This window comes from Scomber japonicus, chromosome 7 (assembly GCF_027409825.1).
Source record: "Scomber japonicus isolate fScoJap1 chromosome 7, fScoJap1.pri, whole genome shotgun sequence".
NCBI lineage: Eukaryota > Metazoa > Chordata > Actinopteri > Scombriformes > Scombridae > Scomber > Scomber japonicus.
Genome location: NC_070584.1, coordinates 20,932,877 through 20,958,951, shown reverse-complemented (window position 1 = coordinate 20,958,951; position 26,075 = coordinate 20,932,877). Strand labels below are relative to the sequence as shown.

The 26,075-nt window shown below is 37.5% G+C and overlaps 3 protein-coding genes across 4 annotated transcripts in view; 2 read left to right on the top strand and 1 right to left on the bottom strand.

The window, feature by feature from the left end:
- Window positions 1–10,756, bottom strand: part of LOC128362429 (lisH domain-containing protein ARMC9) — a 30,316-nt gene extending 19,560 nt beyond the window's left edge. The window contains exons 1-12 of one of the 2 annotated variants that reach the window (XM_053323192.1): window positions 10,650–10,756; window positions 10,066–10,235; window positions 9,719–9,844; window positions 9,039–9,209; window positions 8,364–8,519; window positions 8,136–8,228; window positions 6,841–6,865; window positions 5,781–5,938; window positions 5,316–5,414; window positions 2,106–2,140; window positions 1,854–1,965; window positions 1,298–1,390 (exon numbers count right to left, since the gene is read on the bottom strand). In XM_053323192.1, coding sequence (XP_053179167.1) covers window positions 1,298–1,390; window positions 1,854–1,965; window positions 2,106–2,140; window positions 5,316–5,414; window positions 5,781–5,938; window positions 6,841–6,865; window positions 8,136–8,228; window positions 8,364–8,519; window positions 9,039–9,209; window positions 9,719–9,844; window positions 10,066–10,140 — 1,143 coding nt within the window. In that variant the 5' untranslated portion in view covers window positions 10,141–10,235; window positions 10,650–10,756. Of the gene's footprint in view, window positions 1–1,297; window positions 1,391–1,853; window positions 1,966–2,105; window positions 2,141–5,315; window positions 5,415–5,780; window positions 6,087–6,840; window positions 6,866–8,135; window positions 8,229–8,363; window positions 8,520–9,038; window positions 9,210–9,718; window positions 9,845–10,065; window positions 10,236–10,649 lie in introns of those variants that run through there. The other variant, XM_053323191.1, reaches the window with a different exon arrangement.
- A 452-nt stretch (window positions 10,757–11,208) lies between these two features.
- Window positions 11,209–14,317, top strand: polr2h (RNA polymerase II, I and III subunit H). The gene is made up of 6 exons (XM_053323196.1): window positions 11,209–11,383; window positions 12,223–12,306; window positions 12,695–12,778; window positions 13,201–13,294; window positions 13,466–13,549; window positions 13,944–14,317. Exons 2-6 carry the CDS (start codon window positions 12,234–12,236, stop codon window positions 14,059–14,061), a joined length of 453 nt encoding a protein of 150 aa, XP_053179171.1. The 5' UTR covers window positions 11,209–11,383; window positions 12,223–12,233; the 3' UTR covers window positions 14,062–14,317.
- A 2,491-nt stretch (window positions 14,318–16,808) lies between these two features.
- Window positions 16,809–25,769, top strand: mfsd8l1 (major facilitator superfamily domain containing 8-like 1). The gene is made up of 12 exons (XM_053323193.1): window positions 16,809–17,200; window positions 19,808–19,993; window positions 20,171–20,233; window positions 20,709–20,828; window positions 21,085–21,164; window positions 21,251–21,608; window positions 21,875–21,948; window positions 22,344–22,557; window positions 22,677–22,799; window positions 22,897–23,027; window positions 23,905–24,014; window positions 24,216–25,769. The coding sequence occupies exons 1-11, from the start codon at window positions 17,125–17,127 to the stop codon at window positions 23,986–23,988; spliced, it is 1,509 nt and encodes a 502-aa protein (XP_053179168.1). The 5' UTR covers window positions 16,809–17,124; the 3' UTR covers window positions 23,989–24,014; window positions 24,216–25,769.
- The last annotated feature ends 306 nt before the right edge of the window (window positions 25,770–26,075 follow it).

Genomic DNA, 26,075 nt, shown 5'->3' with positions numbered 1-26,075 from the left:
AACCTGATAAAAATGTTAATGTGAAATAATGGACTGCATATTTTTGAAGAGGATCAGAAGCACAGAAACGTATCTAACAAATAAGCAAGAACATATTTTTCATGCTGTATTTTGAGCATATAGCCTGTGTCAGGTTCTGTTTTTGTAATAACACTTCAGTGGCCAGTCAGTTTCTTAAATTAAGGCTCATGTATGCCTGCTATCTATCTCATCTATCAAGCTATGCTGGGCATTTTCATAAACAGAACATTTCTGTTTGTGATTTGATTGAAAGAAATAGACACCCTATTACTATATTGTAGCTCTCACTACATTACCCTAGTGTCATGTTCAGGTGCCTTGGAGCACCGTGGTAAGTACATAGACAAACAACTCAGCTGTGAGGTGAGGATCGTTCACTCTTCTGTAAAGGAATATTCTTTGACATAGGAGACTAGGTGAATAGGATGTGAAAAGCAAAAGAAAAGAAGAGAAGCAAGGCAATAAAGCGTGTGAGGAGGACATATGGTTCTCTGAAAGGCTTTTGAGAGGGTGAAATTTGGAATGTAATATCTGCTTCCTTTCTATTAAGTAGAAAGGGAAGTTTGCCCAAGAGATTTCTACTTAATCTGAGAGTGGGAACATTTAATAAAAAGCAGTCAGATTAAAATGAACTCAATATAATGACCAAAATTACATACATAATTGTCTTGTCCATCATGATTTTAGAAGGTTGTAATGGCAAAGACACTGCCAGCAATCGGTGCGGGGGGGGTATGTTAATCATTCTTCTTTCTTATGTACACATTTTTAATCTAATTTAAAAATGGTTCTGGTGAAAACGAATATTGGTGACATTTGACATGTTGTGTCCAGTTTGTCTACAGTCTGTGCTCTTCAGTCACTTTGCAGCATGGAGTCAATGGCAGGTGAGAAACAAACCTGTGTGCACCCTGCAATAGTGCCATCTCACCTGCCTCAAATTAGAGCCTGGGGATTAATTAAGCAGTGTGGCCAACTATAACTTTAACTTTAGCTTAGGTGGCTGCAGGAAATACTGGGCTTGCAGGTATGGGGTTAAAATATAAATAGCATAAAGATCTTTCACTTTTTCAAGTTAACTGGTTGACATTCAGTGTGTTGGGTTGAATGGTTATGGAAAACAAAATCATTGTTATTTCAGTTCATGTCAGGAGTCATTTTGGAAGGAATTCTTCAGTAATACTTTTGTAGTGTTAATTTAGAAAATGTGTGCTTCACAATATTAAAAACATGCTGCAATACAATTACATTAAAAATTGTAGTGCTAAGGCCCCACCTGTTTTGTGCTGTAGCGTTCCAGCAGATCGTTGCTGATGTAGGCCTGGAGCACTGTGTCTCTCTGCTCACCAGGGAGTGAGCGAGTTAGTCTCTAAAATACGTGAGAAACAGACCCACCAATTAGGATTCAAAAGGTTAAACACGCAAAACTGTAAAATGGTACTCTTCACATTCACAAACTGCTGTACTCATAAGGTGCTCTAAAGAAAAGTCTTAATTTTATCATTCTTCTCCACAATGTTCTAATTAAACTTCTACATAGAAGATTACAGATATATTGCATTACTATGCAAGGCATGACTTTTTTAGCAATAAAAAACATTTTCACAATAACCTAACTGTAACATGTTAATGATTGCTAGTATTACAACCAAAGGTACAGTCCAAATAGACCATCACCAGACCAGTTATTTCATCAGTTGTGAAGCTGTACTGGAAAAAATATGGATATGTCCAGAAGTTTCTATCATGAAAATATCAATATATGAAAAATACAATGCATGGCATAAGAGAAATAGAAGCTTATGAATATAAACATTAATATGAGTATTAACCCAGCGCAACGCCTGAAGCAGCAGAGACTTGAGTCGGTCTAAACCTTCAACAAGGTCTTTCTTCAGTTTCTCATAGTCCAGTGAGGGTAGCATTGGCACTTCCTTAGACCTCCTGGAAATCAGTAGAAAAGACATTTCAGTGACCTTTGACTATGACATTACACAGCATCAAACTGGACTTATGAACAACCACCCTACATGATGTATTCTGAGGGGATTGTGGCAGATAACTTGTTCAAACATCAGACTTACTGTGGTGCAATGGAGGCTCGCAGCATTGAGGAGGCCTAAGAGTGAAATCGAGAAAAGAAGACAGGGAGCAGCAGAATACATGTTAGGTTTTGATTATTTCAGTAAGTATTTATCACATATTTACTGTATTAGAAAAAATAACATGCAATTCTGTAACCTCTTAACGTCTCCCTACTAACCCAGTAGTGTTCTTCATCTGAGACAATCCAGTTAGCTACTGTCTACATCAGTCATTAGTAGTGAATGGACATGCATACATCATGCTTTTGATACATGCTGAATTCCCCCAACAGTACTGTTTGGCAACATCACCCATGCAGTCAGTGACAACTAGGATAAGACACCTCAATAATTAAAAAGTATCAGAGATGGCAGGTTAGCGTGAAACAGCCATCTCTTCATTTCTTACACCTCAGCTCACTTGAACTATTGGTCTTTACATAGTCATTTCAAGGAGAAGGAAATATAGGCTTCTGAACTGCGAAGTACAGCATTGTGGTGTTAATGTGTGGAGAGTAGTGTTTTTTTACTATTCAAAGGGGATTTTGGGTCCTGAAATCCTATCTGAACCGTGGTGGTTAGGTAGGCCTATAGCTGGAGCAGTGTAAGGTCAGGGAAGTGATCCATGTCGTTTGAGGTATTGTGTGTTCTGGCCACATTCTGCTTGGGTGTGCATTGGGTAATACGGAAGTAGAGACGAAAATCCATACCAGAATTCCTTCCCAAATTCCTTTCCCTCTAAACATTTCAGTTCTCTTGTAGCATGCTGAAGGGCAAGGGGGACATGTTTCACTGAGAGATTTGACACTGGGGGGAACCTGGACCCTGGAGGCTTTCTTGAGAGTGATACCCAACTAAGGATTAGTGCACCTGTATGTTACACACAACAATTACTCTCCACTGCTGCATATCAACTGAAAAAGCCAAAAACCTGTGCTGAATGTATGAACAGTTTGGTCACACAAATATTTTTATTTTGCAATAATGGCACAAGGATATAGTACCACAACGAATCATTTCATGTTTTTTAATAAAACTCTGCGTTCAGTTTTAGTGTGCAAATAATATATTATAGTTATGGCTGAATCTCTAGACTCTAATCTATTTGTAGTTATTCCATCTTTCTTCATATTTGAGTTAGTATATTCAGTTGTTGTACATAATTTAACCTTAAATTGCATTTATTTCTTTACCTATTGTTACCTACCCATTGTTTTTATACAATGATTTATGTCAAGTGGCTGCTTAACACTTTAATGTCCCTTTAGGATTCTTAAAGTACTGTTTTTATCTATCTATTCTGATCTCAGATTTCAATTGGCCTTCCTACACAAAGCAAAGGCTTGACCTGAATTCCCTGAATGCACAGTTTACATAAGCGATGACTACGCTCTCTTTACATCTTTAACCTGTCCTCTCACCAGTTACTCTATTATGACTTGTGGGAGCAACCCAAGGCCATCTATTGTTCTCTCTCTGGTCTTTGAACCAGGTGTAATTACTCCCTAGCAAACTAAACCCTTGCAGTGGTAAGAAAAAATTAGTGAGAACCGCCTCAATATTATGATAGCATACAGAGACTGATGATTATGGATAACATATGTTGTGATGATAAAGAGAACAGTTGCTTGTCTATGTGAGGACAAATATGTGTCTGACAGCTGAGACACATATCTTATCCAGGTTGGCAGGAATATTAACTATTGTGGGAAATGGGAAATAAACATCAATGTTGTTAAATGCTTAATCTGACATGTATGTTATCACTTTTATTTTACATGTTATATGTTTAACCTTACTGCCTGCTATTACTGTTGTTAAGAACATCAATTATCATATGTAGCTTTCTAGTTGACTTTTTTCAAACTACTGTAATTTAACCCACCCTGTTTGACAACCTGAGCGTGAGAAGTGCTTTTACATCAAAGCATCTTGTGCTGGCCATTCTTATCCTGTCACTGTGTCTGTTTAATTCTTTCAAAAACTGCACCGTTAAATTGTAAGAGGAGGAAAATGAGATTGACAGCATTTACCTCAACAAAATAGAAGACAGATAGCCAATAAGAAGCGATGATAGGAGGAACAATGACTCAGTCTTTGGAAAGAATTGAATTTAATGAGTAGTACGCCCTGAAAGAGACGCTCTTCTTTGCCTTAACAAGTAGCCTGACAAAAGGGGTCATTCTTACCTCAAATGAGGCCGAACATCGTTTTAAACTAGGGCAATCTAATAGGAACTGGAGGGAAATGGCAGGGAATAGAGAGTGACCACAAAGGCAGGCCAAGAAAGTTATCTGTAGTTAAGGAAGGGGAGGCACATATAAAGACAAGGAGAGGAGAAGGAGGTGAGGCACAAGCAAGAAGATGAGTGGAGAGCAACTCAGGGACCTGTGATATGAGAGGAGGTAAAGATGAAAACATCTGAAACTTACATAGCCATCATCATAGGGACTCATAGAGCAATATCCCTTTGTGGACAAAAGCATCACACACACAACAACACAAACACACAGAAAGAAGTTGTTCAGTTCAAAACAGAAATTCATGAGCCAGAATTTAACACCAAAATGAAAGCCACTGACAGTAAGCATGTCTGTCATGGTATCAGTGTAGAAAGTTTTCTGTCAGTTTTGTATTTCTGTTGCAGGCTTGAATTACATCCATTTGGGATGAAGGGGGCACTTCACAGCCACACCATCAAAGATATCAAATGATGGAAACAAAGACACGGCCATTTTTATCAGCTTATAGCTGCTTAAATTGAATATTTCTACTCTACATGCTCCTTTGGCATGCACTCAATCATGTGGATCATTTGCATTCCAGAAATGATTCAAGGTTAAATTTCAAAAGTGGCTGATGAACTTTATATTTTGTGATTTTGTGTTTAAAATTGTTTATTATCTATGTTCAGAGTTGTGTATGTTTAATTTTATAACAAGCCTTACACACTGGTGGTATGTATTAATACAATGCCAGGATCCCGTCATCCATTGTCAGAAACCAGCAAGATTACTACATGAATAACACTAATTGACCAATATCAGTGACATTTGGCCCTGAGAGAAGTTTTACTCTGCAAATATTTATAAGACTGACTGCCATCAGCAGTCCCTTGCTTGCTATTTTTCATCATCTTGCCTCGAGGCCTTGTGTTGTGTTATTGTTCTACCAGTGGGATGTAAAAGACAGTGAGGTGCTCTCACTCACTGTGCCGGGCCTGGTGAAGTCAGTGCTCTGCACCATGCTCTGCCTCATCTGGCTGCTGAACAGGCGAACACACACAGTCTGCAGGTACTCGGGGGAGATCTGCAAAAACACAGCAGGCCTCTTGAGCTTTAAGATACTGTGTATGAGTGAGGAGAGTGAGGGGTGTATTGCCATTTTTGTGTCAATGTTTAACAGTCATGTCACAAGTAGCATAGTGCATGTGTAGATGTGTCCGTGGTAAAAATAATCAAAATAAAGTATCTTGTTACGTTTTTGCATATACAAGCCTTTAGTATGTCTGTCTACTGTCTACTGTCTGTGTGTGTGTGTGTGTGTGTGTGTGTGCACGCGCGCACCACTCATTAGTGTCAGTTTGTGTCTGCCTTGTTCTCATCTCTATGTAGCCTGTGCATTCTGCTGTAGTGTTAAAATGTGTTTGTTTGCTCTACATTCAACCTGGCCTACCATTTTTCCGCTGACAGTGGCCTCCAGTGAGTCAACCAGTTCAGCAGTGATCCCAATCAAGTTGTGGTAGTCGGCTTGCATTTTGTTGTACTTCCGCATGTAGCTGGTGACGCGACGGTCCGATTCAATGAGCTGAAGCTGTAACTGCTGCATGGCCTCTGTGCCATCAAACAAACACACACAGATAAGCAAACACAAATAAACTGCATTCACATGACCAGTAATGCATATGTAGCTGTAATGGTCATAAACAGGATGCTTTTATGAAGTTTTTAACAAGATTTTATACACTTAGGGCCTGGATTACTAAAGGTATGTGTGTAAAAACGTGTGCAAACTTGACATCACCCGCAAAAAAATGTGCAAGCTGATCTACTAACGCAGCACACTGAGGTTTGCGTCTTTGAAATGTGCAAGATAATACACGCTGTCCATTTAGTACGTTTTCCATAATGAATATGCAATATGGGACGTTTTTTACCCCAGTATGCAAAATACAGGGAGGAGGAAATGCAAATATGTTATTTAGCACACACATTGCTATTTACCAAACTCGAAGGTATTTTTTCTGACGCTAACTATGTCTATTAATAATACCTTTGAAGGGCAGGTATTAATCAGCTGTGCACTGCACACAGATGACTACTGTCACTGTGGAGAAGGGGAGACGGAGGCACAATGACAGAATACGCTGAAAAAACTGAAATTTTTTCCACCCGTGTAAATATTTTTGGAGTGGAATATTTTTGGTTTTACTAACAGCATTAACTTTATCACAAATCCTCTCCCATATGACGGGTTTTCTGGTAATATTTGTTTTTGCTATATCTCAACATGTTTGTTAACCTCTTCCACTACAACCTCTAATTCCATGGGATCCATTTTCATTTTGCGCTTAGGGGCTTTCTGCTCGTCCAAACTCTCTATTTAGACAAAGAAATGCTCATTTAAATACTCCTGTCTTCACCTGTTTTCATTTAGTAAACCTTTTTGATAAATATGATATGACACATACACAGGTACACTCCAAAAAGAAGACTACTTGAAAGGGGACATTTACCTTTTGTACTTCTCCCACCCTCCTTCTGCATGATATCTGTTAAAGAAAACACACTAGCACTCAAATGAGCACTGATCAACCATTTCTACAGTATTTTTTCCTTATCCTACGCTCCCATTCAGAGTGACGAAACAACATAAACATGCAATGTCTTGCTTACGTCTGACAGGGCATGAGAAAAAGAGATGGTATATTGTATATCCTGTTTGAAGCGGGCATAATTGTCACAGAAATAACTTCTTTAGGAACAACCTAATCTCTTTAATTGTATGGCCAGATATCAGTGTCAATATAGAATCAATGCCAGTTTGTTTTTAAGGGAGGGACAGATTAGTTTCAAAAAGTCCTGTGGACCAACACCCTTGTGTGGTCAAACACAGCTGTCATTTATTATGTTTACATGCACTTAAGCAACTGTGTTACAATCAGCTTTCTCCAATAAGCTTATTCCTTAAATGCCATAATGTTTATTTTCATGTCAGAGTTTGTTACATAAGATGACAATTGTGCTGCCTGTTGAAGTGTTTGCACACTGAAAGGTGATACAAAATTAGAGAGCTTATTTTCTTTATGTTTCATATCTTTGTATACACAAGACCGTTTTTTTTTTGGTCAGCCCTTGAGTTGACAGTTACTATGTTCATCTGTATGCTTTGATCGTCAGCCAGTCATGATAGGGTTTAATTTCATGAATGTGCGAAGAGGAAAGTTGATCTGCTGGATTTCCAGCAAAAGCAACAACTCTTGTTATCAGTCACTTGCCCTTCTGCTGTGAAGAGGTTACGGTGAGTTAGTGCCAGATTAGATCCTGCCATGCTCAAACATAGCCATTTACAAATCCAAATCAGACAGGAGGTGTTTGCAAGATATGGAAAAGACAGATCTGGATAACAGCCTGACTGAATTCTTTAGTCACCAAAAGAGAGGCTTTTTATTTGAAATGTATATGAGCAGCTCTGCCAGAAATGAAATGGAGAACCATTTGGCCTTAATTAAATCTCAAAATTCTTTCCCCGCTAGCTGATTTATTATTTTAGAGACAATTTCTAGGGACCTTCAGTGAATCTACCTCACTTTCATAGATATGAGTTATTTTTCTACAACAGTATAACTATTTAGTTGGAAGCTTGTGTCAGCGAAGCTTCTTTGTATCAGCGAAGTCAGTCAGCAAAAAAAACAAAACAGAAATAAGACAAAAATATGAACTAATAACTCTTTCACAAGGTTCTCTGCAATGACAAGTGACCCCAACCCTAACCCTAACCCTCACCCGTCACCCTCACAATAAAGGATACATATAAATTCAGCAACCTTGGGCTGTTGGACGGCTTCAGTGTCACAGACAGGAACTGCTCAAGCTTATCCTTCAACCGTGGAATCCAGGAATCCTAAATAAACATAATGTAAGTTTGAAGAAAATATGGTTATGTTTATTCAGGAGGTGGCAGTGGGTAATAATGTTACATATGAAATAACTAGTTGACAATTGACAACTAGGAAATGCTCTATAAATAGCTGAATACCTTGAAAAGGTCTTTGAAGGAGGGGTGGACTGTGGGGTTAGGAACAAAAGGCAAAGCATAGTAAGGTAGAAACTCTGTAGTCTGGCTCAGTGCTGCTCCCTGAGTCTCCAGGTACTGTTTGAAATGGCAAATCCTCTCTTCAAACTCAGCCTGGTCCTGGAAACAGATTAATGGATCTTCTGTTAATTGGTTAATTTCAAGTCCTTGAACAAATCTTTAAAAGACTCATTATATCATTTAAAGCACTTCCTCTGTTGCATAAACACATTCTCTTAATTTATGTTTTTTTTTTTTTTACTTGACCTGCGACAGCCAATGTAAACTGAAGAAGACAACTTATAAAAACTAAATAACTTTACATCTCTATAAAGTAATATATTTGTTAAATTCGCTGTAAATTTAAACTTCAATTACCAGCAGAGTGAAAGTAGCACCACAGAGGTTAGAAATGATAATATACAACAACATCATATATCATCCACTGTGTTAAGAGAGCATGTTTGGCCTGTAGCACAGCCTAGTGGACATTTTGAAAAACAGCACATAATTATAATCAGGGATATGGCACATGAGGGTTGCACAGCATAATTAGATTTTGTTTGAATGCTATTGGAAAAAGAACTTTTAAACAAAAAAAAACAACAACAAACAAACAAGAAACATGGATCTACATACATGTCTACTAGGATGCCTTGTCAATGGGTAGATGGTGAAGTGGATGTGAAGGTAGAACTCCAGGCTCTGGGCCTCCGCATCATTGTCTTTTACCTCAAAGGGAATATTTTCTGCCCACAGTTCAAAGAACACCTTGTAATCTCCATCATGAAAAGCACTAAGGAGGTCTGACTGTATAGATAGACAGAATAAGAGATGTGAGTAATTGGGAAAGAACAAGAATTATGAAAAGATGTAATTCACCACCACTAACAGGAACAATTTTCTAGTCTTTGACCATTTCACTTAAATATATGATACAATTATAAACTGATAACAACATGAGCAAGACTTTTAAAAATACCTGCCAATGCTTACAGATAAGTTCAATAAAAAAACTACAAGAATGGCTTTAGAAAAAGACATTTTTTTAATACAAGTGAATTTGCAAAGTCTTAACTCCATCTTCTTCAGAATCTTGTTTAGGGACTATACCATATAGAAAACGGTTGTGTTAACACAAATATTCATAACAAACACAGACTAGTATATCTAAGGTTGCAACAGCTGTATGTTAAAAAATAAGCCATGTGTAGTCCTTTCCACTTTTCACTTAACTTGTCAAAACCCACCCTTCCCACATTGCATCCTCCAAAAATAATCAGCCAACCTGGTGGTGGTATAAGAATTTTATCATTTACCTGAATGGCACGAGTCTTTGAGTCTCTGAGAGTACTTCCTTGAGGCTTTGAGACGAGCTTGCCTTTGCTTTTGCACTCCTTGTCGAAACTGAGAACAGTCTCTTCAAATTCCTCAAACTTAAGGTACTGCCAAAGACACAAGACAAACACAAATGCAGTCAGTTCCAACTTAATCAGTGCAGAACAAAATTGCTTTTTGCTGACGTATTTTATTAATATAAAACCATCCAAAATAAACAAACTGGACAAACTCTTCTTTTGTGTGAATCCAATATCATGGTTTTTATATTGAAGAGGACATATGCAGCTTGTTTAATGCCATGGACTTGTTCTGATGCTGTTTTTACCTCTTTGATCATACCAAGAAGATTGGCTTCAGTAGCCAAGATGTCCCCCATCTTGGCTGACTCCCTTGAACTCATGTGAGTGCCAAAGAGTTTGTAAAACACCTAAAAACAGCAACAACTCCTCCTCCCATGAAATATCTCTGATAATCCCGGCATGTACTCTGCAAAGCCTGCAAGGACATGACACAGAGTACACGTTATTACTACAAGTGAGTAGTAACAGGAGAACACTCAAAGAATATTACAGGGTACTTTTGTTTTTCTCAGGTTTAATATCTTAAGAGTATTCATGTTCCAGAGGTAAAGCTGCGATACTAAGGTTTTGATAACTGAAAAAACTGACTTTTACTGGCATTTAAAGCTGTACTAGTGCCCACGGAATTGCGGACTCATATTAGATAAGTTCAGTCAGTTTGGTTCTGCTTTCCAATTTTAGTATACATAACGTTGGTCTTCAAAAGTAAAGTTAAGCGATAACATCGACATTTCCGAAAAAGTCGATAACTAGTAGCTCCTAACTTAGCTGACAAGCTAATCATTTAGCATTAACTGACTTTAAGAGAGGATATCAACATCATTCTCACCTTATTCGCACATTTTGTAATTGATAAATATATGTTTATAACGCTTTATACGCATTTATCCGTAACTGAAACGTATACATTCCATATTCGCCAGGGCTTCTGGTATCGCCTACGCTGATACTAGCCACCTAGCCATTAGCTAGCAACCGTACACAGATAGGACGCTAAAACACCTAGCAACCAATGGAAGGGAAATGCATGCAGGAAAGTGGGGACAAATGTCGTAAATAATGACACGCTTTGTGAGAGCGTCCCGTTTGGTTACTATTTATTTCTCAAAGAAATTAGGAAGAGACTGACGTTACTTTAGTTTTTAACATTACGGTGATGAGAAGTACATAGCTACAAGATAAGTTTAACTTTTCCTACAATTTAGTATGTGGTCATGTAGTAGTAATATTAATACTACTAACAACAACAACAATAATAATAATGATAGTGATAATAATAATGATATTATAATAATAATTCATCCACCTATTTCAATATCAAACAAACGTGGCAGCAGCAATGAAGAGTATATTCAACCGGAAGCAGTTTGCGTGTCAGGGGTCGAGCACATTGTTCGAGAGTTCCTGCGCGGTTTAGCCTGTTTCACATAGTAATGAATGACGTTTTTACACAAATAAGGACTGTAGATATACTTCTTGGCACCGAGAGTAACGGAGTGACTGCGACGTTAGTGTGTGCTCAATATAATACCATATAACGTGACAATTTTAATCTACTTTGAGGTAAGTTTCGGGAATGAGGTGCACAGCATGCTAAAGCTAACAACTAGCCTTAATAGCAGACACACTGTTGAAGTTTATTTATGACAAGAACTTAAAACTGTTTGGCGAGTTCAGGTTAGCCTGGCAATAAAGTCGTTGCAGCAGTGTCAATGAAGAGTTTCTCTTAACACACGAATGTTGGGTTTTAAATAGGTTTGCTGTGGTTGGAGTCTATGTTGCACACATGGGCTCCATTGAATGGGATTCAGCAGCTCATCATTGGGAGATAATGTTTTGAAGTAGCATTTCAATCTATTATGGGAGGCGTTGTAATTTCATCACATTTACACACGGACTGGTGACATTTTAATTGAAGATTACATTGAAGTTAAGGAGCGTAACTGATAGGTCCATAGTGTGAGATACGTACTGTATATTGGATATTAACTGTTCTTCCTGTATTTTACATTTGATAAAACATTGTTTATTTGATGTGCTTTTTTATTTTTTTATTTCATAAGTATTTGTAAAAAGTCTGGTTAGTGAAAGCTTGTCAAATTTTTGCGTCATGTGATATTTACACAATATTAATATATATATATATTAATATTAATATTATATTTTTCTTTTTTAATGGACAATTTTTCAATATTATCTGGCATGTTCCTAGTCTTTTGTCAGTCTACATGACACCAAAAAGCATCATAAAATTGCTTGTAACATAATACTTTTCCCATCAGATTTAATCAAAAGATTAAATGTGACGATTAAGTCAGAGTCTGTCAGTCATCTTTCTTTAAACTTTTTATTTGTGTTTTTACAAAGACTGCTTAATTAATACCCTTTGTCTTTCTTCTAAGCCGAGGGAAAGATGGCTGGAATTCTGTTTGAGGATATCTTTGATGTAAAAGACATCGATCCAGATGGCAAAAAGTTTGACAGAGGTGTGTACATTTTCTTTTTAAAGCAAGGTTAAACAATGTAGGGGTCGAAACCAGCTTTCAGCTTAATGTTTGTATATTGTCATAGTGATTTTGTCTACTAATGTACTGGCCAGCTTTGCAGGTAATCAGCCATCACCCTCCTTACTAGTCTACAAACAATGCAAGTGTTATGATAGAGATTATGTGACTTTCAAATCCAATAACTAATTTGTTAATGGAATTAGTCCACGAATGCAGGATTACCATATATTTGTTAGTGAATTTAATTCTCTTGTTTTGAATTATGTGCAAGGGATTTCATGGTATCTGCAGTTTTTGTCTGTTATAATCATGTATGATCTGCAAATAACTTAATCCACACTCTACTATTACTTCATATTTGCCTCAGTGTCTCGTCTACATTGTGAAAGTGAATCTTTCAAGATGGACCTCATCTTGGATGTCAACATTCAGATCTATCCTGTGGATCTTGGTAAGGAAAGAAATTCTTCTATCCTTGTGTATTCTTATGTTGAGGTAAAGATTGTATGTAATTTAATGAGGGATTTCCAGCTTGCACTGTGCCAGAATAAACGAGTTATTTTCCCATATGTGATCAGAGTAAACTGTGCACTTTGTAACCTAGTTGTAAAGCAGTTATTCTACTTTTTAACAAGTGTTAACAAAACTATTTACTTGCAACTTTACCAATTGACTTTTGTTTACAATTTGGCTCGTGTTAGTGAGCAGCATGAAACTAAGTCAAATGCAAAAAAAATATTCCTCTAACTTCTATATTTGCACTTTTACATAAAGGCACAAAGCAACATGCTTCAACAAATCACCACTAACTCAAGGTGTGTCTTCAGTGCACAATGTAATCCTGTGGTGAACTTATGTGTCTACTTCATTTAGGTGACAAGTTCAGACTGGTCATTGCCAGCACGCTATATGAAGATGGAACACCAGATGACGGGGAGTACAATCCTCAGGATGACAGGCCGTCCAGGTATAACATTTGCTCTTCTGCTTATTGAGACATCTGGCTTGTTTTGGCTTTTTTATTAACAGAATATTTCTGTGCCATTAGTCTTCTTAGAGGGACTGTCCCCCGTGATATGGAGTATTTTATTGTTGGTTTGGATTTGTGCTCTCACTACACTTTGTTACATTTTTTCAGGGCGGACCAATTTGACTATGTGATGTATGGGAAGGTTTACAAGATTGAGGGTGATGAGACTTCAACAGAAGCAGCCACACGCCTGTAAGTGATGTTATTTAGTGACTCCTCCTCATCCTCAGCTTACATTTATGTTAGAAAATGTTAATAACTTTGCCTTTATAAACCATTAGCATAAAAACAAGTAGTACAGTAGTTGTCTAATGAAATAACCAAAGAAACATCAATTAATTCAAAGTTTTTACATTTTCAGCATTTTAATAGTATTACTGTAAAATGTCTCACATTTGCAGTGTTATAGGTGGATTGTGAATTATCATTAGTCTATTAAATATAATTATCATTGCATTTGTGAATTATCATTAGTCTGTTTTCTACAAATTGTTGCCATCTGATATATTGCAATAATTGAAAGTCATTAACGAGTATGGTTTCTCTTATTTTTTGGCTTCAATCTATGTTGTCCACCTTCTTTCAGCTCTGCCTATGTCTCTTATGGTGGTCTCCTCATGAGGCTGCAAGGAGATGCCAACAACCTCCACGGCTTTGAGGTGGACTCCAGGGTTTACCTCCTCATGAAGAAACTGGCCTTCTAAGACCCAACTCTGCTCGCCTACTGCCACAGTCAACCTTACAGTAATACTGAACTGCATACTGAAATATTCAAATCTGGAGCACACAACCTTTTCCAAGAGCTGTTCACAGACAGAACATATGGAGGTTGTTGTTGATTTTTGTTCTCACAACACAAAATGTTTCCTCCAAGGAGATGGACGAAGGACTAAAGAGTGTGGCACTTCAGAACTGTTGCAACTTCCATCTACTGGCAAACTGTAAATAAATAAATTTTTATACAAAAGGGCTCTTGGATTTTCAGTTATATTGAGTCATTCTTTTTTTTTTTTGTCTAGGTGTTTGTTTCTTTTAGGCTTTCTTCCAACCATGCACCTCAGCTGTGTAGCTGCTTTTTCAAGCATGTTGAATTAGGTTTCATGTGTTCTGTAATCAGCACTTTCAGTCTATTTTTAACACAGTTTTTAATATAAGGACAGAAGACAAGCTCACTGTGCAGGTGTCTAAAACATTACATGCTCTTTGGAAAAACTATGTATTTACCTGTAATACATTAATGATGGACTCGTGTTTGCAAATATGCAACAATGTTACAGATGAAAGATATTTTTATATAATTCTTGCTTTGTACTCAGGTTAGGTCCTTGTGTATTAAGAATGACTACAAGATGTCAAGACAGTGTTAGTGTGCCATATTATCTTGATGTGCCCTTTTTGTTTGCTGTACAAAAGATTACAAGAAAGGAGAGATCAAATTTCAAAAGGACAATAAACCTGTAAGAATTAAGACTAGACTAAGAAACAGAAAATCAGTCTCAGTTTAAGGTCCACTAACTAGCCTTTTCAACAGGTTTCACTGTATCTAGTCTGTGGTCTAGCTAGAATAATCAGAGGAATGGACACTACTCATTTCATTAATGTTCAATCTCTTTAAATGTCTTGTGGTCTACAAGTGGTAGATGCAGTTTCCATAGTAGTTGCAGCTGGCACTGGAAAAAGTATTCCTGGATTGGTCCACCCAGTTAGAGAAAAACATGTTCTTTTTTTACTTTTGTTGTATGCAGATATTTGTAGTACAATTGTATGGGGTTAGTAGTATTCTTTGCCAAGGGTGTTTCAAACCCTGACCTGAGATTATGCTCATACAGTAGAGGCAAGTTGACTGTCATGCTTACAGCACTGTGGGAAATTACATTTAAAACAATGCAACATCTCTTTCCAGAAACACGGTTCCAATTAACTGACTAATTACACTTAATTACACTGGGACTTTGAGAGAAGGCTTCTCCAACACCATACATCAAAAGTTACCAAAACACTTGCATTAAAAAGCAGCGTTGAAGTCAATTTTCTAAGGTATTTATCTTTCTGTAATTCTCAAGAGTTTTTTTAAATGCTATGAACAACATCAGAATAGGTGCCATACCTCATTTGGCCTTTAGCTTTTTCTTTTAATCATCTAGACCTGTTTTTCCCCGCTCATATGAACAATCAGCCCAACTAATCAGCCTGAAATGCTGACTGTTTTCTGGCAAGTAATTTGGAAAATTAAAATATTTTGCTCCCAGACAAGAGTTTATTACCCAGCAGGAAACAGCTCTATATTTGCTTTGACGGCAGCAAACTAAAATGCGGACTCTCCAGAGACAAAATTTAATTAAGGGTGGAGCTGAAAGAGGCAGTTTATGTGTGGAATACAAGCTTCTCAATGTCAGTGATAATAGATGTCACAGGATGGGGAGTAATACTGCCAATGACTCACACAGACTCCTGATATGTGCATGGGGAATACTTTTAACCCTTAAACACATTTGAATGTGGGAATGTTGAAGAGCTTGTGTATGAAAGAGCAAGCAGTAAATAGCATCGACTTAAACTCTTACAGGAATATGATGGAAGTCACATTGAGAATATAGGATCTGACTGGTGTGTTGTATATTTTTGAAATCCAATAGCAATACTTTAGTGCTATAGATAGATAGATAGATAGATAGGTAGGTAGATAGGTAGATAGTTAGTTTAATTGGTTGATTGCTTGAATGATTTCCATTCTAATGTCTTTGTCAGGATGTGAAAGCATCCAAAGAGGCATTTTCATGGTGAAAATACTACTGACTGGTTAGGGTTGGAGTCACCTGATACATCATAAACTGTATATACTGTTGAGTCATTTGCTCTCATGCCTACTGGGTTAATGGTCAGGTAAATCGTGTACTTTCATGCAAATTAATTGTCAGGAAGCTCATCTAATACAGACAACATAAGGAATACCTGCAACATTTTTGGCATAGCTACATAATAGACCTCTGGTAACCTAAGCATCATATTTTGAGTAACAACTTTGTGCACTTTTGAAATAAAATTGGCACAGGTTTTTGTTTTTTGTAAACATTTCCATGTCTTTAGCTTTTGTGTCTTTATCCATTTACTACTGTTTACAACATTCCAAGCCATTTTTGTTTCAAATATATCATCGCCTTTTTTTTTTGTTTTTGCAATGCAATATTTTCCTTGTAGTCTTTTTTTCTTTTTTCTTTTCTGTTTTTTTTTTTTTTTTTTTGGGGGGGGGGGTAGGTTAAAATTACATTAATACTGGATGTGCATGCATCTGGACGCAGAAACTGTGTGTATTCTGCCTGGATGGTATTAAATGTCAGTGTTTCAAATTAAGCCAGAGTGCACCCAAATGCAGGCAGTCCGCCGGAAGTGATGTATGTTGGGTTAAAGTGCGCAGGAGCATCCCGGGTGCGTTTGTTTGTGCAATGTTTGCAGTTTGACACGGGTACTTCTAATATTACCTGTCCTGGGAGTTTGCTGCGCCTGACGGATCCAAACAAACGCAGTTTTCACCGTGGACATACGCGGAAGGGAACAATATGCATTTCCACAGTATTTGAAGTATTTCTCCAGTTAGCTGCAGACAGGCTTGGTAACATGTCTCTGCATTCACCTCTAATTGGAAGCACTGCACTCGGGATTATGTCAACTGAGGTGTTTTGCAGAGAGACTAGAATGGGAATGTATCTCGAGGAATAATGAAAATGATCAGTGGAAGTATAGAAAGAACATTATAACAATCAAATACGATGGATACTCGACGGAAAAAGAAGTTGACATTTTTCACCATCGGACTCATCTTTCTTCTAAGCGGTATAGAATATGGTGAGATCTGTTTTGTGGCTTTGCAACACTGACATTGACAGTCGAAGTTAGAATGGGACACAAAAATCATTGGTGAATTGTGATTAGTATTCTTATAAACCCCTGTTTATATTTTAATTATGCGATAATGTTATATATTATGTTTCAGATAGTTGCTAATAATTTAGGATTTGCTCTTGTTAATATAGGCTAGTGACAATGATAATTAAATGTCACTGTCACAGCAGTTCTCGGGACATACTGTACTGGAACTTGTTGGTTTGACAAATTTGTTTCATCATCTTGTATTTCTATCTCTGAGGAGATTACACAATATTAAACTTTCCCTGAACTGTAACCAGGATTTATATAGTACTGATGTCAAAAGTGAGCCATTAGCCACATCCATCTGAGACACTTATTTAACCGTTGAAATGCATCTTACATACACAGGCTACATGCTTTAACTACATTATGTATTTATTTTTGGACAAAAAATGAAATTTGTGTATAATTGTAGAATACAAACTCTTCCTCTGATTGTTAAAACCCTGTAATACCCCAAAACAATACTGAAGATACAAGCTTATTGTCACCAGAATCAGACTGTAGATCATTTATTATTTACTGAAACCTGGTGGTGTTAGTAAGTTGTTGAGGCCTTTTACACAGATGCAGCTTGATCCATGATTGCATCAGTACTGTTAAGAAACAGATGACATCTGAATCAGTAATGCACAAAACACATATTTTTAATTGTGTGTTGACTCATTGTATTTGTGTAGTACAGATTCCAGACTAAGGACTGTGGTATTAGATCATATAACAGGGTACTAGGGTATTCTGTTTTTTCTGCTCACTCAGTATAGGTGTCCGAAAAACTGTGACAAAGAAGCAAGATTCAGTTTTACAACAAATATGTTTATCACTCAGACACACAGATGTCTTTGTTAGGGTAAAGAGGAAACTCTGGTATTTCATAGCAAACAAGACATACTGAGCGATTATTTCCTCGCTGGAATTTTCTAAGAGCACGCGTTATTGTGTCTTCTGACCCAGGAATTAAATTTGAATTGTATGGGGTTAGTACTATTCTTTGTCTATGTGAGGCATTAGAGGGGGGAGCTACCACTTCAGCCAAACTTATAAAGTCTTGTAAACTTCGATGGACTAGATCATCATTAAAACATGTCTAACTTATTCAATCAAATCTTTCCAAAGACTTTTAGAGACTTGTAGTTGTCAGGAAGCTTTAATGGTAGGTATAAAGCATTTGCAGTTCACTGTGAGTTTATTGCCGTAAAGATAAATCTAAATGTTTCTGTGGGGCTCAGGGGAGTCACAGGGTTGCAATAAAGTTTGTTTAGAAGCCATGGGGATGCAGCCTTGGTGATTGTGCTTACGCAAAAGCAGCCCAACAGAGTACAGTATGGTTGATTTATTCTTAATAGGTTACTGCTTACTTCCCTAATCTCCAGTGACACAGATAACTCAGCAGACCTGGGTTAAATAATGTATGTTTCACAGATGTGACATAGTATATTCCAATTATAGCCCAAAACCCACAATGTTTTTGAATCCAGCTTTATATGTCCCTATATATTATATGGGACAGTAAAGCATTTACCACTTTGTAAAGTTGCCATTCCTTTTCCTAACCCCTAAAAGTGACTTTAGAGACTGAAGACACCACGTCTTAAGGTGTGCAACAGCACAAGGCCTTCATTTACATGACACATTCTGTATTGGGGACAGGTCCAGAATGTAGGCAGACCAGTCCAACACCCTCCTTTTCCACAGCCATGCCTTTGTAATGTGTGCAGAATGCTGTTTTGCATTGCCTTGTTGAAATATGCATGGGTATCCCTGAAAAAGCTGTCATTTTGAAGGCAGCATATGTTCTCTCAATCTCAGTGTACTTCATGGCATTAATGGGGCGACAGAAGTGCAAGTTACCCTTGCCAAGGGCACTGACACAACGCCATACCATGAAAGACCCTGGCATTTGGACATGTTGCTGTAACTACATATTGCAGTACTTGACAAAGGTTTGCCCATGTGGTTATATTGCTTATAGATGGATCACGGTTCTCGATGCAGTGCCATTCATGTAGTTATTGAGTTTAGGCTTGTACCTTTGCCCTCATACTGTAATCTCTCCAGATTCCTTAAATCTTTTAATTATTTTATTCTCTGTAAACAGTGAAATATCCAAATCACTTCCTATCTGTCTTTTAGAAACATTGTTTTTAAACATTTCAATAATTATTTTATGCATTTGTTGGTAAATTGGCGATCTTTAGCCTATCTTTGTTCTTAAAGGAATATACTTTTCCTATGTGCTGTTGTACCAAACCATGATTACCATCATCTATAGACATCACCTGTTTCAAATCACATTGTTATTCAATTATTGTATCTCTTTACAAGGCCTAAATTGCCAGAGTCACAACTTTTTTGGAATGTGTTGCAGGCCTGAATGGCAGGAATGGATGTTTATTAACAAATGAAATCACATTTCTATTTGCATTTTCCATACCATCCCAACTTTTTCACTTCACTTCCTTTATTGGGTTTGTATTTGATTTGAGTGTATGAAACTAATTCCCCTCACTTATTTCTCCCCAGCTGTGATATTGCCCACAATATGGCGATACTTGCAGACTTTAGATGCAGCACCTTACTTCCTGGGTTTGGCTTTATCAGCATTCAGCCTGAGTGGCCTCCTCTCAGGACCGCTATTTGGTCATTGGTCTGACAGAACACGAACCACCAAGAAGATCATCTTGTTTGCCAATGTTTTTGAGATAGTTGGTGAGTCCATACTGCTATTGCACTCATTTTCTTAATAGGCACTACTACTGCCTAGAAATAGAATTCAAGTTTAACCAATTGTACCCAAATCATATTATGCACTCAACTGTTGTTCTGTTTGAGGTTTAGTAAAGTATATGACCCTCTTCTCCATTTTCCATTTTTCATTTTCTTCAGGTAATTTCATGTACTTCATGGGCTACTCCAAGTGGCTCTTATTGTCAAGTAGACTGGTGGCAGGTGAGTTTGTACAAAGTGTCACTAGCACTGATTGGTTGCCTGTAGACTGTACCTGTCATACTGAACAGTGTAGATTGACAAGATCATTTTGTAAAAGCTGTCTCATTTAAAAACTCTACTCTCTGGTTGTCTTCTATTTATTATGTATAAAACAAAAAAATACAAACATTTTTATTAGATAATTATATCAGAATGTTTAAGTAACCCATTTAACATAATCAATAGCTAGAAAACACTGGGATACATTACCTTTAAAACATTATGCAACTTGATAGGATCCCCAAATCTCCTTATTTCAATTCAGTGGTGATGTTCTGAAACTCACTTTGAAGTGTGTTGATAAGTTTAACACTCATATTTTATGAAGATATGCAATGACACAATGATTCCTTTCGAAACCAGGGCTGAGAGCTCCAGGTTTCACCGTCAATGTTTCAGTGCTGTAATTTATTCATAAAATACATGTTTTCCTCAGGCATCGGCACAGGCGCTGGCTCATCCATCTTTGGCTTCCTGACCAGAAGCACAGCCCCAGAGGATCGCGCCACTGTATTTGCAGCTGTCATGGCATGTCGGCAGGCTGGCCTTCTGATTGGTCAGTTGGCTCCTATGCTATTTGATGACAAATATATGACAAATGGTGACAAATATGACAAACATACAGGCTATTAATCATTTGACTTTAATTATTATGAATTTAGTATGGATTTGTATTCTTTACACAGAAAATACCACATAGTTACTTGGGATTACCAGATTTGCTATAAATATACTGGCTAAATATAAAATGAATTGAGCAGATTAAACTATGCAATATGAATGATCACGTTTTAATTTTGCCTTTGATGCAGGTCCAGCATTTAACATCTTCCTGAGGCTGTGTGATTTCCACATTGGTCCTTTTGTGGTCAATAAATACACTGCACCAGGGGTAGGGAACAAATTATGGTCATTTGTGTAGAAAGAAGATGTGTAAACTTTGTGACACATTTTTACACTCCTCTTTTTTGCCCACAGTTGTTCATGTGTCTGCTGTGGATTCTCCTTCAACTGGCTGTGGTCTTCATGTACTGGGACCTACCACCTCCAGAAAGGGTTAAGGCCAAGGAGAGTTCAACAAGCAAAAACAGGGAACAGGAGAACGAGCGAGGGCTTGTGGAAGATGAGGAAGAGGGAGATGATGAGGAAAAGCCACTAATGGCGTCCCAGGAGCTGGCGGGGTCCTACGGCTCAGTGGTGACACCCAACTCAACTAGGGACCACACCTCTGACACTGTGAATGCAACGGTGAATCATATTTCTCCACCCTCTTCTCCCATGCCACCAGAGTCCGACAGGCCTTCTAGCCCCCTTAAGAATTTCAGCGTAACCCGAGGTAGGTGGTTGGTAGTTGGTAGTTGTTAATGAAGTTTGTGATTTTTATATCATATTTGGGGTTAGTAAAAAACTTGAAAATCTAAGGTCTTAATAGTAATTGAAACAATTCACATGAATTTGCTATAGGCTGGATTTCTCATGAAGTCTGTATACCTCAAGCCCATTTTCAATATTCCATTGCAAAGACTTAATTTTTTCTGTCTCTGACCTTGCTGTTGGTTTCTGATTCTTTCTTCTTCTTTGATTTTCGCTTTGTGTCTGTAGAGTTCCTGAGAGAAGAGGTGGTTGTGCTGCTGGCTGCTCAGTTCATCACCCTCTTCAATCAGACAGCACTTGAGGTGCAGTAAATACCACACAGAGAGACAGGTCAACAAGGGTAGAGAGAGGGTTATGACATACAATATAGGTTGCAGTCTACACCATAGTAGGCTATGGGGGCACCCAAATAGTGTGTGATTAAATAACACTGAAGTTCTCTTTATATTTATAGTTTGGTTTTACTGTTTTAAAATACATTGAAATACTCTGCAAGTACTGCAAAAAAATAAATAAATCTTTTTCTAAATATTGATTCCTATAAACTCTTGAAAAAAGTGAAACCACACTAGGAATGGAATTACCACACACAATTGGCAAACATTGCTACACAATGTGTGAATGAGATATAAATTACCTGTTAATAGAAGTACTTACGCACAGTGCCAACATCTACTGTACACCATTCCCTCCTCAGACCATGGTGACCCCACTGACTCAGAAGTACTTCAGCTATGGGGAGCTGGAAAACAGTGTCATGTACTGTCTGTGTGGTGTGGAGGTGATCGCTGGCTTCCTGTTTGTGCGCTGGCTGAGCCAGCGTGTTGCTGAGCGGGTGGTTCTGGCCATTGGCCTCACCATCTGCAATATCTCCTGTGTCTGGTGCCTCATCTTCCTGGCCAGCCCACTGGGTCAGTGTACTTAGTTCTTCACTTTTGTTAATGAAAGGTGTATCCCCATATCTTGACTTGTATGCACATTGTAACTGTTGTGTTTTTCTGTTATCTCCTCTGCTACACCTTTTCCGTAGGTGGTTTTCCGTGGCAGCTGACAGAGTTCATCATTGGGGTGTTTTTGCAGGTTTTGGGGTTGCCATTTGTGGCTGTGGCCCAGGTTTCTCTCTTCTCCAAAGTCACTGCGGAGAAAACGCAAGGTGAGCAACAGCACCATCTGGTGTCCTGTGTGACTGACAGGTACTTAATGTTTCATATGTTGAGCTAGTACTTATTTGTGTCTTGCTGGTCTTACAGGTTTCAGTCAGGGAGTACGTCGCTCAGTTGGTGGTCTAGCTACCATCCTGGGCCCTCTGTGGGCTGGTGGCCTTACTGGGAACATGTATATAATGATGGGTGTTATGATGGCACTTCTGGCGCTGCTAACGGTAAGCAAAAGTAAAGGAGTGTGAGGAAGAGAAGGAAAAAAAACTTCTTTGTCAAATCTAGGAGTCTACTTAGGACCAGACATTTCCACAAATGTAAATTCAGTGTACAAAGACTCTATTTGCTTTTGGCTCCATATTTCAGATGTGCATTGCATGAAATTATTGTCAGTAATTTAATGCCAGTACTGCCACTTGCAGAGAGGATAATCAAGCATGTGACTGGTTAAGTCTGGTTAAACCTGGACCTCAAAATGTATGTAAATCTCATTTCAGTGAGTTTTTTTTTTAGCAGTGATCTAATCAGAACTAATGAGAAACAAACAAACCACACAAAAGGGCTTAAAGCTATGAGCAGGAAATGCATTTTGACATCCATAGCCAGCGACTCCTCTTGAACTAGTGAACAAACAAGCAAAACAAAATGCTTGTAATGAAGCGTGAGCAAACCACAGCCCAACAACTAAATGTTTCCACTATCATTGACCAAGAGGAAAACAGAAACTTGTGTGTGCCTATTGAGTAAAGTGAAGACTCTTCCAAACAGAGGTGAAGGGGCTCCACCTTGCAGTTCTTTGTTCCAAATTGGGTCCACCAGGAAACTCTCATTACTGTCCTGGTTCCTTTCTCTAATTATTTTCAGTACGAAGGACATGCTGCTGTACAGGCTTGCGGCCGCATGTCTTGGACACTCGGGCAGAGCCCCTCTCCTCGCCCGATGGTGGGGGAGGATGCCGGTCAAAGTTTTGTGCATGTGTGATTTTCTTCTGGAAACCTTGAGTCTAATCTTAGAAAAACATAGTAATTAAACAGAATTCAAAAGAAATGTACAAGAGAATCACATTGTCTTTTAACACTGGTCTAATATTGTTTAACACAGATGATGCTGGCTTTCTCATATGACCGGCTGGTTGAACCTGCTGCCGAGGAGGAAGAAGAAGAAAGCCCAGAGATCTGTGGTTGATGCAGCTGGAAACGTAGATATGAAAGGTAGCTTTTAACAAAAACATAATGCACACTGACCTGTACTGGTAACATTAAAAATGTAATTTTGTTGTACTCAATTGATGTATATTTTAGTTAAGGTGAGGAAATTATTTTGGCAGGTCATTTTTAATGTAATAACTTTTGCTAGGTAGGTAGGCATGTACATTTGTGTATATTAGTAATATTTCTATTTTTCTCTTTTAGCCAGAGCAAAGTGGGAGGTCCCTGTCCTGCACCTCACAGTCCCTCCACAGTCACTCTCTGCTTTGGGACCAACGTGCAGGGTGATAATACACACCAATATCATACACCTCACCAACTCACGAGTTCTTCCCTAAAGCTTGGACTCGTCAATGTTGTACACAGAGGCTGATGAAAGTACTTATTTGGTGTATTTGTATATTTCCCATGGAAATATGGAGTCCTGCTGACACCACATGTGTCCAAGCATTGGATGAAAATTGTTCCCAACCGTTTGTGTTCTGCACTAAGCACCAGGGAGGTGCATCACATATTCTGCGTGTGTCTCAGCACATGCAATATAATACTTATTGTTAAATTAACATGGCGAGTGGTTGTTTATTAAAGATATAGCTGAATATCCCTGTGCTGAGAATTGGCCTTGATGAATTGTGATTTCAGTCAACTTTTATATTCATATACATCTGATATAACAAAAGTTCTCCCTGAATGCAACTAAACATATGCAATTACTTTATTTTCATTGCAAAATGCATAAATTCATTTAAATGCTGAACTATATGTTTTGTGAATTAATTCACTACCATTCAATCAGTGTGTCTAAAAGAACTGCTAAGAATTTTATTAATTTGGGTTTTAATTTAGAGTTTGTCATCCTGTAATGATATAAACACTGTTTCAAAGTCTGCACAGATTATCCCAACCATAGAAGTAATACAGTTCTCACGGAAATGGTCAATACCTGTAGTTTTTGGTGTGGAAATGTTAGATATTAAATTTCACAGTATATCTGAAAATAAAAATCCTTTGGATATCTGTAATACCCAAAAATAAATGAATGAGGCAATTAAGTAATAAAAGGTGTCTTGCCTTGCTTTGAAAAGAGCAGAGTAATAAAAACGTTCAGTGGTGATGGTGTAGTACATATTTTCAACACTGGTGGGCACTCTAACTCTTTCTTCTGGATTATACAGTTCATTCATTGCCATTACTGAATGTGAAATATGTTACACCAGTCAGCCAGAAAACTCCATAAGGTCAAGTGCAGTGTCACCAAAGTATATTTAAAAAAATGCTTTATTAGCAAATTTAGTGCTTTTAAAAAGTCTTCTAGATGTTTTAGGTTCACAGAAAGAACATTTACACCAATCAGTCTCAGAACAGTTGTTTCTAAAGGCTTTAACTTTAATGTTTTATACCTCTTGAAAAATCTGTTCAGGTTTTACACTCACAAATCAAAAAATATGTCATGAACTGAGACTATTTATTTCGTATTTATCATACATTTATTTATTAGATATTTTGTGGGCACCTAACATGTACATTAACTTTTTTATTAGTTTTTGTTTTGTTTTTTTTTGTTTTTTTTATTCCTTGTCTCTATATGGAAAACGATAAATCTTCCACTATGCTTCATTTATTTATGTTTCATTGTTTTGGAAATATTTAGGAAATAATGATTGTGTGTTTGTGAAGTTATTATGTAAGCTGAGCAACATCGTTGTTCAATACTGAAATTAATTATAATATAATGATTCACTTAAAAAAAATAAAGAAGTTCAATTTTCATGTATTTCTTAAATTGTAAAATTCTCTAAATATCTCTTTAGTAGGTAGTAGGCTCCTAACTGAAACACTGTCAGAAGGTTTTTGGCATATTATCAGATTATGTTTAACATAAATGACAGTATTACAGAGTGGTGTGTGTGGAATATAAATATGGAATTTGTCATTTAACAGAACATGAAAAAATATTTAATCAATACATGTAAAAACATTTTATTTTAGTTAAATAATTGTATCATTAATATTGCTGGTGTTTATTGTAATAAATAATGATCACAATTTCCAAAAGCATTTTTA

Coding starts and splice junctions, on each gene's coding strand:
- mfsd8l1 (XM_053323193.1), top strand. CDS start 17,125: ATGGATACTCGACGGAAAAAGAAGTTGACATTTTTCACCATCGGACTC. Junction 21,165..21,250: donor ATAAATACACTGCACCAGGG/GTAGGGAACAAA, acceptor TTTTGCCCACAG/TTGTTCATGTGTCTGCTGTG. Junction 21,609..21,874: donor GAATTTCAGCGTAACCCGAG/GTAGGTGGTTGG, acceptor TTGTGTCTGTAG/AGTTCCTGAGAGAAGAGGTG.
- polr2h (XM_053323196.1), top strand. CDS start 12,234: ATGGCTGGAATTCTGTTTGAGGATATCTTTGATGTAAAAGACATCGAT. Junction 12,307..12,694: donor TGGCAAAAAGTTTGACAGAG/GTGTGTACATTT, acceptor TATTTGCCTCAG/TGTCTCGTCTACATTGTGAA. Junction 12,779..13,200: donor GATCTATCCTGTGGATCTTG/GTAAGGAAAGAA, acceptor TACTTCATTTAG/GTGACAAGTTCAGACTGGTC.